The sequence below is a fragment of the Mustela lutreola genome, chromosome 9, assembly GCF_030435805.1.
Source record: "Mustela lutreola isolate mMusLut2 chromosome 9, mMusLut2.pri, whole genome shotgun sequence".
Classification (NCBI taxonomy): Eukaryota; Metazoa; Chordata; class Mammalia; order Carnivora; family Mustelidae; genus Mustela; species Mustela lutreola.
Genome location: NC_081298.1, coordinates 122,659,837 through 122,673,563, shown reverse-complemented (window position 1 = coordinate 122,673,563; position 13,727 = coordinate 122,659,837). Strand labels below are relative to the sequence as shown.

The 13,727-nt window shown below is 49.2% G+C and overlaps 1 protein-coding gene across 1 annotated transcript in view; it reads right to left on the bottom strand.

Annotated features, from left to right (window-relative positions):
• Positions 1–13,727, bottom strand: part of ALK (ALK receptor tyrosine kinase) — a 681,217-nt gene that overhangs the window by 303,308 nt on the left and 364,182 nt on the right. The window contains exon 4 of the mRNA XM_059188719.1: positions 10,939–11,140. Within this exon, the coding sequence (XP_059044702.1) occupies positions 10,939–11,140 (202 nt within the window). The remainder of the gene's footprint in view (positions 1–10,938; positions 11,141–13,727) is intronic.

Sequence of the window (13,727 nt, the reverse complement as noted above, 5' to 3'; positions counted from 1 at the left end):
AAGCAAAACAAACGGGAAAAAAGAAAACTCAGAAGCAGGCCAGGTAATGAAAAACAGGGCACTTTGCTTTGGGCCTGGAGTGACTGACTAAAAAGCTGAGCTGGGTTGTTTCTTTACTCACAAGTGGTCAGCTCTGGTGGCCGAGACTTTTCGTATTACAACTAAAAGAGCAGGTCACTCCATCACCTGGTTCTGTCTCCTTTACAACCAGAAGAGACCTGATGTCCCCAGGCAAATGAGCTCTGATGGCCCAAGAGCTTCAGGAAACAGGGAAGCTGGGACCATGTTACCGGGTTGGACTTTCTAGAACCTAGCTACAGGGCCAGGCTTTCTAGTACCCATTGTTAAGGCTGTCTGCTCTCTAAAATGTGCTTCTTCTGTGGCCCAAGGCCTTAGAACTTTGCCCTTTATTTTCAGATGAGATGGATGACATATATATACCATAGAAAATGTGCACTAGGTATTTATGAAGAGTAAACACTGGTTAATCATCATATGGAAATAATAATGTCTTCTTAATTATCGGTTGGTGATAGGAAGGCCTGGAGCACAGTGAGTAGGGGTGCGGACTGTGGGGCTAGTCTGCCTGGCTTCAAATCTTTGGATGTTCCCTAAGAGCTGTGTGACTCTGGGCAAGTTACTTAACCTCACTGAGGTGCAGCTTCTTCACCATAGAATGCAGGTAATAAAACGGCATGCCATCCCATGAGACAACACGTGGAAGGCTCTCCAACCAACGCTTGGCACCACACAGTGAGCACCCAGTAACTATTTCTGTCTCCTTGCTGTGGTCTGAATGTGTCTTCCCTCCCCCCAGTTCACAGGTTGAAACCAAACCCCCACAGTGATGGCATTAGGAGGCGAGGTCATTGGAGGTGTTGAGTCATGAGGGGGAAGCCCTCACATATGGGATTAGCGGTCTTATAAAAAGGGCTCCAGAGAGAGCTCCCTGCCCCTCTCACCATGTCACAGTGACAAAGTGCCAGCTGGGAATCCGGAAGAGGGTCCACCCAGCACATGGCTGAGTCAGCACCCTGTCTGGGACTTCCAGCCTAAAGAACCGTGACAAATAGATTTCTGTTGTTTGTGAATCCGCCAGGCAGGGGTACTGTGTTAGAGCAGCCCAAATGCACCCAGACATTCCTCTTCCTCTTCAGTACTGTGAAGATGGAAATGTGCTGGGTTAGAAATCAGCTGCTCACATGGATTGTCTATAGGAAAGTGGAATCCTCTTTCAGGAGGAAGATGCTACTGCAGAGGGAGAGAAATTCAGAGAAGAGCCTAGAGTCAGGGCGAGATCCTTGGAGCACTTGTAGCAGGATCTTTGCTGGAGGTGGGGGAGGGGGGACAGGGATGAGACTTGTGTTTAGAGACTGCCTCGGTGGGGACAGGTACTATGGCTACATATGCTGGTGGCACGTGCGTATGTACGGATAAAGTGTGAGTGCCCTGAGAGACCAGATGGGGGCAAGGGGTTCAGGATGAGATAGCCTCAGCACCACCTACTTTTCCAGCTGCCAGGCCCTCGCACATGGTCCCTCCATGCATGGAGGCCTTCATCTCATTTTCTGCCTGACTACACCCCTCTTCCCTTGAAAGCCAGCTCAAGTTGTCTTCTCTGCGCCAGCTTGCCTACAAGCCATCTGGCATACATTCCTCCACACCCCTTTGTACACACCCTGTGTGCAAACCCTGTCCTCAGAGCATCACAGCTGTCCCTTGTTATCCACCACCAAACCTCACTGTGAGCCCCTTGAAGGCAGGATGAGCCGTCAGAGTCTAGCTAGTGTTTGGGAGAGAGTAAAACTCATAAACATTTGTTGATGGAACGCATGAGGGAATGGATGAGTGAATTCCTTGACACTAGAGGTCCATCGCCTAAATTCCTCCACCAATTTTCAGTACCTCCCTCCCCACTGGGAAAAGGTGAGGCTCAATAAACATTTCTTAGATGAGAAGTGATTGTTTTTATGCCTTTTGACTTCTTTTTGTATATAACAGATATTTATCATTATGGGATTTTCCAAGATGCCATTCTGACAAGCCAAGGGGTTACAGGTATTCACAATTCTCTAAACTTCCCAGTGTTCAGTCCATCAAATATCCAGGGCAGAGTGGGAAAAGGAAAGCAACCAGCTCAAAAGAGCCCTACTACAAGCCTTGGGCTGTCAAATCTCTAAGGTCAAAACTGGCAGAAGCCGATGGTCTTTTCATTTATTTTTCTTGACGTCCATCAATGAAAGAAATCGTGAGTAAAAGTTGTACCTGCCAGGAGAGGAATTGTCCTTTGTACTTAGTGGCAACCTTCACAGTTGAGGTGCACTCTGACAGCTGCTTCCTGAGCCCCAGGGAGGATTAGACATGTCTCCCTGGATGTGGGGTAGGGGTGGGTAGAAAATACTTTTCATCTTTTCATTGGAGATCCTTCTGTGATCCCAGATTGGGCTTTATGTTTTAGACTCAGAGCTCAGGTTTAAGAAGAGTTGCATCATAGACTACCATAAATTGATCTAGTGTCCATTCACCCAACAAAGAACACTTACTATGTGCTAGGCACTGGGTCAGGCACTGCGAGGATTAAGAAGATATGTAAGCCTGAGTTTCTGCCTCCAGGGCTTGTGGCTCAGAATCAGATGACCAAGTATCAGTTGAGTCTTCTGGAGAAGAGCTTTTCCTGACTGGATGAGAACAGGTGTCCATCTCCTCAGAGCCAAACATGACACCAGGGTTCAACTATAAGGCCTCCTTGTGCAAACAACAGGAACCCCACCCCACAAAAAAAGAAAAGGCCCCAAAGATATGCGCTTCCCTGTGTGTTACCTAAGACTAAGGGAAAATCATTGAATTTCTCTGAGATTCTGTTTACTCATCTATAAAACGAGGATAGTAATACATATGACATAGATCAGAGTGAAGATGAAATAAATTGATGGATTGATGGTGGCTGATGCACCTGGTAACCTGAACATGCACTATACAGAGATTTTCTGTGAGTATTAAAAGCATAGTATCTACCTCCTGAGAACAAAAAAGGAGTGTCACAGCTCTGCCGTTAACCTGGGACCTAGATGAGAGCCAACACATGACATTCTGAAGAACAGAGATGGACCGATGGTGGGTGGGTGGGTGGGTGGATGGATGGATGGATGATGTGGATAGTGGATGGATAGATGGACGGATGGCTGGATGGAAGGATGTAGACGATGGATGGATGGATGTAGATGGTAGATGGATGGATGGATGGATGGATGGATGGATGATGTGGATAGTTGATGGATAGATGGACAGATGGATGGTTGGATGTAGACAGTGGATGGATGGATGTGGATGGTAGATGGATGGGTGGATGGATAGAGACGGACAGATGAATGGATGGAGACTCTATCTGACTCTGAAAAAATCCAGCTCTCTCTAGTCCATTCTATATTCTTCTTAGTCTCCTATGGCCTTGAAAGCCACAGTAATTCTGGAGAGAGAATCACAGATATTTCTTTCATAGACCCACTGGTGGAGACCAGTCCCATACAAGGCCTTGAGTTCACCCAGTTGCTCCACATGGGGGCAGGACCAGGCCAGAGAAGGAAATAGGACTTTCTACCCTATTGCTATACAAGTGCAACTTGCTTCTCCAAGCTTTCTTTTTAACTTCTGTATTCAGTGTGTAGGGAATGATCGTAGAAAGTTACTAGCATATGTGATCAACCAACTGAAGCTGAGGTGTTAGCCATGACTCTTAATTGCTGATGTATGCCAGAATCCCTTGTGCCCCTTTCTAGAAATATTGATGCTCGTGCCTCTTCTCAAGACAAATAAAATCAGAATCACTGTGCATGGGACTAAGCCGTATAGATTCTGTAGAAGGTGCAGTTCTGATTTGTACCCCCAAGGCTTGAGACCTATCATACTAATGGCTCCAAGTCCAGGTGTTCTAGAGAGGACTAGCATTTTAGTCGTTGCTTCAATAGTACTACTCACAGGGATGATAAATATGGTGCCTCCAGGCATAGCCAGTGGGACTGGTATTTTGGGGCCGTAGAGGAACACAAGCAGTCACTTTGAGAACAGAAATTGCTAACCTTGGTTATTCTTGTGCCCACCTCCACATAGCCCAGAGCAACCTGGAGGAAGGCCAGCCTTGGACCCCTTTGAGGGGCAGCCTAGGGGGTGGGGATAAAGCACTACCAGCACCTGCTCTGCCTGTCACCTAGCTTAATCCTCACAACAACCTAGTGAGGCGCACCCATTATTACCATTTTACAGATAGGAAAGCTGAGGCTCCTAGAGATTCACAAACTTGCCTAAACTCACATAGCGGGAGGGAGTGACCTCCATGCACACGTTAACACCCTGACAGCACTGTGCTCAGAGAACACCAACCTGCATGACTATTCCCGGGGGCAGGTGCCCTGGAAGTAGGCCCCTGACAAGCCTGGGTGTGAGTTTTAAGGCTTTTAAAAATTATCTTTAAAGCCTCTGAATGGCTCTCTCTTTTTAGTGTAAATCACCCAGACATTAAAGCCCTTATTGTATATTTATTAGTGTGTTATTCAGACCAAGGGGAAAAAGAGAAAAACCGACAATCTGAATGACTTTGAAAGGGAGAAAATGCTGGGCCTGAAATTAAATCATTGTGACACTGCCACTCGAGGGCATCAATTTCAATAAATGATCACCTTTTTTATTCCCTATCCCGTTTATCACATAGGCCGGATGGAGAACTTTGGCTGAAGCATGCTGAATGCCATGGGCCCCTGCTTGCCCCGCGCTGGCCAGACCTGCCCACTGCCATGGGCCGACAGCTCAGTAGTTGGGCACCTTTTCAGAAGCAAATGCCTTGTGGCATCTTTCCACGTGGCCCTGCCCGGAGCCGAAACCCCGCTCAGCATGCTGAGTCCAGCCGGTCTTTTTACAGGACAATTCGTGGTTCTGTATGTGGGCAGCAGAAGGTCTCTGTGTCAGGAGGGGTAACTGTCCTGCGAGCCAGACTGGGGACCCTGGTGTGCGGAAAATCATTTCCTGCCACCTCAGCCCTCAGTGGTCCCCTGAGGTGAGGAGGCTGCCATGGCAGGATGTGGAAGGGGACAGACTACAGGGGGAATCTCTGGTTTGGATGTGAGAATCTGAGGCCAGGAGGAGCTGCAAACGGGTAGGGTTGCTGGGACTGACACGGCGCCTCGGAGCCCACAAGTAAATACTGCTTTGGATTAAATTACTTGGGCAGGTCTCCCATCAGGATGGTTCTCGTGAAAGCTAGGATCTTTGGTCAGACTGATGGGTTTAAATAAACGTGGCAGCCTTGTGGGTACCCAGCATGGACATGGGTTTTTCTTCACCCAGGGAGGGGGGGCTGCAGATTTTTTTTTTTTTTAAGATTTTATTTATTTATTTGACAGAGAGAAATCACAAGTAGATGGAGAGGCAGGCAGAGAGAGAGAGAGAGGGAAGCAGGCTCCCCGCCGAGCAGAGAGCCCGATGCGGGACTCGACCCCAGGACCCTGAGATCATGACATGAGCCAAAGGCAGCGGCTTAACCCACTGAGCCACCCAGGCGCTCCGGGGCTACAGATTTTAAACCAAGGGCAATGAGTTTGAGGATTTCTTGATGCAGCTGTTCAGCCAGAAGATAGACAGACGGGAGTACAGGAGGGCGGGCTCTGGAGGGCAGACATGGGCGTGGGTCCTGGCATGGCCGGCAGCCTGCCCTTTGTCCATCACATCACGTCATGCCTCTGGACCTTGGCTTCCTCCCCCATCAGGACACTGACAGAGAAAGAACTCACGCCTCCTCTGAGGGTAGGGGTTAAAAAGATCCTGCAGAATGGTGAAGCTCTGTGCTGAGGGGAACCTTGTTTCTCTGCCCCTTCTGGAAAAAACCTTTGTTTGTGCTATGCAACGGCCCTGACAGCTTTTCCTGGCTCAAGCTCAAGTCTCACCAAATCCTTTAGGTTTAAAACATCTTTTCAAGTATTAGTAATTCAAATGGTTAGCAACTTCTATCCCCTCAGGGCCCAATTCTTCCCTCCACACACTGTAGTTCTGGTCACACATAATCAAGTCCCCAGACACCAGGGGATGCTAGAGAAAGCCGTGTGCTTGGAGAGGAAGTAAGACTTGTGGGTGTCTGGGAAGGAGGGGGTGAAGGCACTCCTACAGACCCCAGCCCCTCAGCCCCTGAGTTTGTGGTCCTGAGCCTAGGAGGGCACTGACTTCCCGCCGCCAACGGCTGCCGCTTGCTCCTTCTTTGAAATCTTTCTCTGCAGAAAGGCAGGGCAACGCAGAGCTCAGCTCAGCTTCTGACTCTTTCTGGGACCCCATTTAAAGCCGTCTCCCAAGCACGGGCTGAGTCTTCCTTACTGGACCAGATGCTCCTGGAAAGTCATGGCCATGCCATGCTCAGCTGCGAATTCCCAACACCTATTGATGGGAGGCGGCTGGTCCACGGATCGAGGCACTGAAAACCATCTAGTGACGCATCTCGCATGTGCCAAGTACATACTGCTACAGCCGGCACAGTGCAGACCATTGTCCTCACGCCATCTCACAGCCCACCCTTAAAGAGGGATCATCATATTCGTCCAGTGCACAGGGACTTCGTGACCTCCGACTTCTAGTTAAGATATCCCAGGACTGCTGGATTCTGGGGTCAGCAGGGCCAGGCTGTTGGACAGAGCTTTTCTCTGCTTCCTTGCTCCTGCGGCCATTCTGGCAGGAGAAATGAAAGCAGATGAGCAGACCGGGCACTCATCACGGTGTGTCCCCTGGGGGACCCCGGCCGAAGCCAGGCTGCCTTGGCAGACGGGGTTGCTCGTGCCCCGTGATTCAGGAGACCTCGTGCATGTGGCTGTTTTCTAGGCGACAAGGAAGGGAGCAGCTGCTGGTCCTCCCCGACTGCCTTCCCCTGCCTCCAGCATCTCCGGGCAGGCTGCTGCTCCCCCGGCGTGGCATCTCGTGCTCACGACTCGGTTTCTGGGGAACTCAGTGGCCTCAGGCTTGTCCTGCCTCAGCCCACTCCTATGAGTCAAGTTTTCCACGGCCAGCTGTGTAGGACAGCTTCCTCCCGTGTTACTACGATCGCTGAATGTTGTTTTGCAAACGGGAATCCCCAAGCAACCATGATCTGTCTGTTTTTATCCTCACTGTCATCAGCACCAGGCTTTAACCGTGTTCCCCTCTCCACGTGGAGCACTGTGTTGCTGGGTTATCTCTGACCTTAAAGGGAGTGAGCTTCAGGGAGGCAAAGGCTTCTCCAGATCTCAAAACCAAAGGATTCTTGAGATGGGCCCTGACCCCATTATCCAAGAGCAGATGAGTCTCCATCCTTTCTGAGGCCCAGTTCTAAGCAGAACAGAGCAGACTAGGGTATTAAATAATGGCCTCTCACATTTGCATCCTGCTTCGTGTGGAAAACCCTTTATCACATTGACCCCACAGCACCACAGGAGCAAAGCTGCCATCTTCATCCCCATTTCACAGATGGGGGAACTGAGGCTTGGTAGGGAGTAGGATTTACCTGAAGTGACAGAGCTCATTCATGAACATCCTCCTAGGGACCATCAAAGGCTGGCCCTCTGTATCTCTGGCACTGGTGCAGTCCCCAACATATAGGAAGTACCCAGTGAGTCACGCTTCCCTAACTGACTGCTGAATGGGACCCTGGGACCCAAATCAGGGCATCAATTGCTAGCATACTAGTTTTTCTTCCTCACCACCATGGTCTAAGTGAGCTCTTCCAGCAATGGGTAAAAATAGTCTGAAGCCAGGCCAGCAGGGTTTAGACACCTCCCCTGTACACTGTCTAGCTGATGACCTCAGAAAAGGTTATCTGACCCCACTGCATTTCCTCATCTGTGAAATGGAAGATAGTAACGGTACCTGAGTCACTGTGTTATCAAGTGTTAAATAAGAAAATGCACACAAAGGGCACAGCATTGACCAGTCAGCACATCTAGAAAACGTTTATAAGTGTCAGTAGTAGTTACTGTCATTCAAGCATGGACACTGGGCCTTATACATCTTTGCAACCCAGGTTGGCACACAGACGTGAGTATAGGGCTCAAAACACCCGTTGACCAACACTGACACGCATCCTATGACACGGAGCAAGTCCCCTCTTCAACCCGGCCTCAGTCCCCACCCCTGTGAATTGACAAGGTTGAACCAGGTGCATTTCGGTGTTCCTCCCAGCTCCAAAATGTTCTAGCTAGTTCTGTGGTTCTCAGTGGAGGAAATTTTGCCCCACAGGGGACATGTGGCAATGTCTGGAGATACTTTTGTTGCCGTAACCAGGGAACGTACTCCTGGCATCAAGTAGGTAGAGGCCTGGGAAGCTGGGAGCCAGGCTCAGGACAGCGCCCCCTAAAGGAATTCTCTGGTCCCGGATGTCAACAGTGCAGAGGCTGAGCAACCCCAACCCAGCTCAAAGCAAATGCTGGGGGCCCTGTGAGGTACTGGACGGGTGCCCGTGCCCTGCGGCTTGCTGAGATGCCTGGGGCAGCGGAGCATCCTGGCCTGGCCTTCAGCTGCTGCCTTCTTCCCTTACTCCATCGATTCTGCTTGAGGTGGAGAGGTTGGCCCCAGCAGCTTTAGTTTCAGTTTGGAATCATTTCTGCTCATCCTCAAGCTCCAAGATGGCTCTGCCAGGGCGGGGTGAGAGCATCTCTGCCCGGGGTTGCATGAAGCCCAGTCCAAGGCGAAGCCCCTGTAGAAGGAGGGCAGCCCCAGGCAGAGCCATCAAGTCAGCGGGCTTGCCCCAGCACACCTGCTTCCGCTCTCCTGCCTCAACTCCCACTCTTGAGGGAACAGGCCAACTCAGGCGATGGGAGAGTCACCTTGGGAATGTGACACAATGGCCAGGAGGGTGGACCTGGAGACTGATAGCGATGGCGGCCTCACAGCCTGCCCACACAGTGCTGCCTTCCTCTCCTTATTCTCACTCTCTGGGAGGGCACATGCCCCCTGTGCTCATCTGTCTGGACGCACCAAAGAAACTAGATCACCTCTTTTTGCAAGATTCCATCACTGTCCATGTCCTTTTTTCTGACCCCACTCTTTTGCCCTGAATTCCTGCTGAGAAGCTATGTGTTTCCTAGAAAGTGCAGGAATGAGGAAAGGGGAGAAAATTCTGGAGTCTACTTTGGGCCATATCCCTTCCTATTTCCACTCCCTGCCTCAGTTTTCTCATCTGTTAAATGGTAACTCATGGAGTAGTTGCAAGCACGGAAAGATAAAGATGGGAAACATCTTTGCAAGCCCCCAAGTCTAATGGTTCAGAGGAGCTCTGGTCTCCTGCCCACGCTCTCGAGGGGACCAGGCTCTGCTAGTCAGGAAGCACTGAAATCTCTCTGGCCCCCTCCCTTCACACCCATGCACATGCTCAGCCTGCAGTTCGGGGAGACTCTGTACTTCACCTCCACCTGTGACATCAACGGGTCCCAGTCCCCCACCGCACACTCGAACAGATGAACGACGTGAATCTCGGCAGCCCTGAGCAGCACTATTGGGTCTCTGCTGAATTCGGTGGGGCAAGAGTGCTGACTGCAGAAGTCAGAATAAAGAGCTCATGAGGCGGGGCCGATGCCTGTAGGATAACACCTCGGCTGAGGCCGGCACTCCCCTTGGACACAGGTGGGAGGCCTTCCCATCTGGGCTTTTCACAAGAAAGGAAGGCCCTACTGGAGGGGAGTTTAGCCCAGAGGACAGCTCATCCAAAACAGTGGGTAGCCCAGACACCCAACATTCCAAACTTCTGGTGAACCGAGCAAGAGGCACTTGGGGCTGGGACCCTCCCACAGAGCCCAGTGAGGCGTTTCAGAGACAAGAAGATGGCGGGTTTAGGTATGGGTACAGCACCCTTCTTGAAGCCAAGGCTTCAGTCCTGCTAGGACCAGAGCAGCTTGCAATTCTTCGAAGCACAACTAAAGACAGGTGGGTCAGTAGTAGGAGAGCAGGGCAAAGACTTTCAAGAACTTAGTAAGGAGGCCATAGAGCTTTGTTGGAAAGTCAGTAACCAGGCAATCTCCCCTCCTGATCCAGCACGCTATGGAGGTGAAGAATGGGTAACACCACTGTTTGGATGGGACTTTTCTGAAGGGTTTCTTCTTAGAGAGACGTTAAGTCTAAGCGTAGAAATTTGAGGTCTTTCTTCTGCAAACATGTCACAAAGAAAGATCTCTAACCTTGTTGATTATCTGAAGTGTTCAGATTGTAGGCCCCTCAAATCTGGGGTCTTATAATGGTATTTATTCTTATGGAATAAGGAAAACAGGTATGCACACAGACACCCTGGTTCAAGTTTGCTTTCCAAAGTCACTACTTCTAGAGGGTCAGAGAATTGCTGAGTAAGCAATCGAGTATCTCCTAGAAGCTTGAGCTCACTGGCGTGGGCATCTAGTGTGACTTCAAGACCCTGTAAGCCTTAGAGGTTCTGGAACAAATCTTGTCCCAATCTCCACGAAACTGATACTAATGTGATGTCCCTGACCAGTTCTGCTCTGAGGTCCTGCACTCCTGTTGCACCTGCTTGGGTGCCTCCAATAGTTTGCTCTTTCCCTTCCTGCCAAAGTCCTGCTGGTAAAACCCAGTTTCCAGCATATTAAATTACTTTCATTTTGGCCTTTTAACACTCCCCTTGGCTGTTTTCTTCTTGGCTCCATCTGTACTTTGGGAAATAAATATCTTTAACACCCGCTCATTAAATGCCCACTCTGCCAGCTGGTCTTCTGGCCTCTGGTAGGACCACGAGCCTGGGCGGTCAGAGGGCCCCACAGATCAGTGCCTGAGATACTACCTTGGGAATATTAGCAGTAATGGCCCAATCTGGATCCTACCCATTAAAGGACAATGGTGAGTTTTAAGTAGATGTCACAGACTCTGGAAATTTGCAGCCCAAAGCCAAATGGCCTTTTATAGAATCACTTTTGGACATGGGGAAGGACTTACCCATGCTTTCCCGGAGTGGGGACCAGGAGGATCTCTCTTCCAGGCTCGTTGTGTGGCAGCAGCTGGGCGACGTACCTCCCAGAAGGCTGTAGATGCCTGTGCACGGAGACAGCCAGCCTGCAGTGCTCGCTGCTGCTCCTCATCCATGGGCTCAGGATGGTGTGCTTGGAGTTTGCGGAGGTGTTGAGGAGGAGGAAGGAGCCTGGCAAGAGACAGAGAAGGTGACTTTGCAGGTGTGTCCAGAGAGGAGGACCAGCACCATCTCTGTGGCTGGATATAGAGACCACTGGCACCCAAGCCAGTAATGCCGGAGGACTTTCTTACCTTCTTCACATACACCAGTCCTCCTTCCCTGTTCTAATACTATCTCTGTGAAAAGCAAAGCCTGAGGCAAGAGAATGGTAATTCAGGACTTGGGCTTTATAGTTTGGCAGACTAAGGTTCTGACTTTAGCTCCCCAACTTGCTAGTACTATGTCCTTGCGTCTCAAGTCTTCATCTGCAAGATGGGAGTGAAAACACCTATTCCAAAGGGTGGTTGTAAGGATCATGCGACATAAGTATAGAGAGTGCTTTACCCAGTTGTGTGTAGAGAGGACAGACCCTATTAAATAATCAATTATTTGACTTCCACTGTCGTCAAAGTAGAAATGATAGCTACAGATTCTTTGCCAGACTATAATGGGCACAACTAATGAGGTGTCACAGGAAACTGGAGAAAAATATGGGGGATTACCCATATCCCCAAAGAGTAACCAGCATCAGAAACCTAACCTAGGTGCTAAGACATTCTGCTGGACTTATATCCTGGTCTAGACGGATGGCTTCAACAGTCACTGACTCTATAAATGCACCAAGAGTGGAGCAAAGACATCAGTGCCATCTTGCCAATATCCATGTAAGGTGTTTCCACACCCCATGAACCAGGGCACACTCCGGGGCATCTCAGGCCACCTGACAGGCCAGTTTCAAATAAAAGCTGACCTGAGCTCTCCATATTGCCTTCAAGCCAACTTGGCCTTCAATTTATGGTCAAGTCAGAGTTTCTCAGGAATGTATGGGTTGGCTCTACAGTCGCAAATAGTGCTGACAAGTTAAATGTTTCCTTGAGAGGTGGGTGGCTTGGAGAGGCAGCATTTGGGTCACACATTCATGGCTCCTGCTCCTTTGGTTACTGGATGGGTGATCTTGTGTGAAGCATTAACTTTCTTGGATTTCAGTTTCCTTGCTTATAAAACAGGGTGAAAAGGGTTGGCTGAACTCAATCAACTCTTAAGATCCATTTCAGCTCTTGAGTCTATGAGTCATGTGAATCTGTAACTGGTCTCCATAAAGAAAGCCCTACAAATCCCCCTGGTGCCATGCCTGTAGCAGAGTTTCCCTCTGGGGCAAGTCAAGCCTAATTCCAGTAGCACAGGCCAAGTGATCTATAAGAAACCTGTATCCATGGGGCTTACTGTCAGCATAAAAGCACAGCACCATTTTATTGTTTCAGGCATTCCTTATGATGCATTAATTTTATTTGCCATACCTCCGCCTTGAAGTTTTGAGCCATTTGATGCTGCTTCTTTTGCAGTGGAAGCCATTCCAAGATCCCCGATTCCTCGGCTGGGAATGAGCTAATGAGTGCTCAGTCGCCTACTGAAATCACTCCAGAGCCCTTCGAACTGGTCTCTTTCTACAGACAGCACAATTCACCACATAGGGAAATGAGCTAGCAGTCAGGGGCAGAGAATGATGCAGATGAAAAGAAGGAATCCCTACTGGACCCGTTCTTCAAGGAGAAGGTTTTATGTCAGGAATTGGAAGATTTGCAAAATTCCGGAAGTAGAGAATTGTGACTTCCAGGTAACATCAGGGTGAGGTCAGCACAAGACTGTATCTAAGTGGGACTGGGGTCCTGGGGTTAGCACTGGAGACTGAAACCTCTGTGATTGCTGGAAAGTTTCAGACATGGCAGATGGGCCAGTGAAAAGTGCTCTACAAACCTCAATAAATAATCTACATTATGACCCTATTTTACAATGGGAGAGATATTCTCATCACAGAAGTAGAAGAAATAATAAATAAATATAGAATAAAAATAAATACATACAAAAATAAATAAAAATAGAATAAAAAACTCAGAATTAGAAAGGACTTAAAGATCATCTAATAGGAAGCCCTCACCTACCTAGAGAAGCAGACTGCAGGTCAGAGTGGGGAAATGACTTGTCCAACATCTTGATATGAAACTCCAGACCAGAGTCCAGGTGTTGGGATTTCTAACCAGAGCTCTTTTCCTTGTATCTTTCTCATTATCCTATCATATCCCTTATCCTAAAATACGAGGAGGGTGCGTTATGGCCAAGCTTTATGGCTTAGACACTCAGAGGAGGAAAAAGAGAGAAAGGCAGATAGCTGGATGCTGGATCGAATCCATTTTTCACTGGCTCTTTTGCTCGCTCTTTCTTGCCCTCAAATTTCATTTACTGGATGCCAATGTTGAGCAAACATCTAAGCACTGGCTCTGTCCTGGGGACACAGACATAAACCAGACACAGTTCTGGAACTCTGGGTCCATAGGGGGATGAGGGCCCGGGAAGAACAGCCATCAGCAGGAGAGTTTATAAAGTCGTAAGACACATACAAGGGAAGCACTTTGAGAGGCTGTGGGAAGAAGACATTAGGTTCAGGTAGGAAGACTCATAAAAGCAGATGATCTCTGAGCTAGATCTTAAAGGGAGAGAAAGACAAAGATATTGGCAGAACTGGCCATGTGGAAGCTGAGAGAAGAGGAGAAAAGGCATA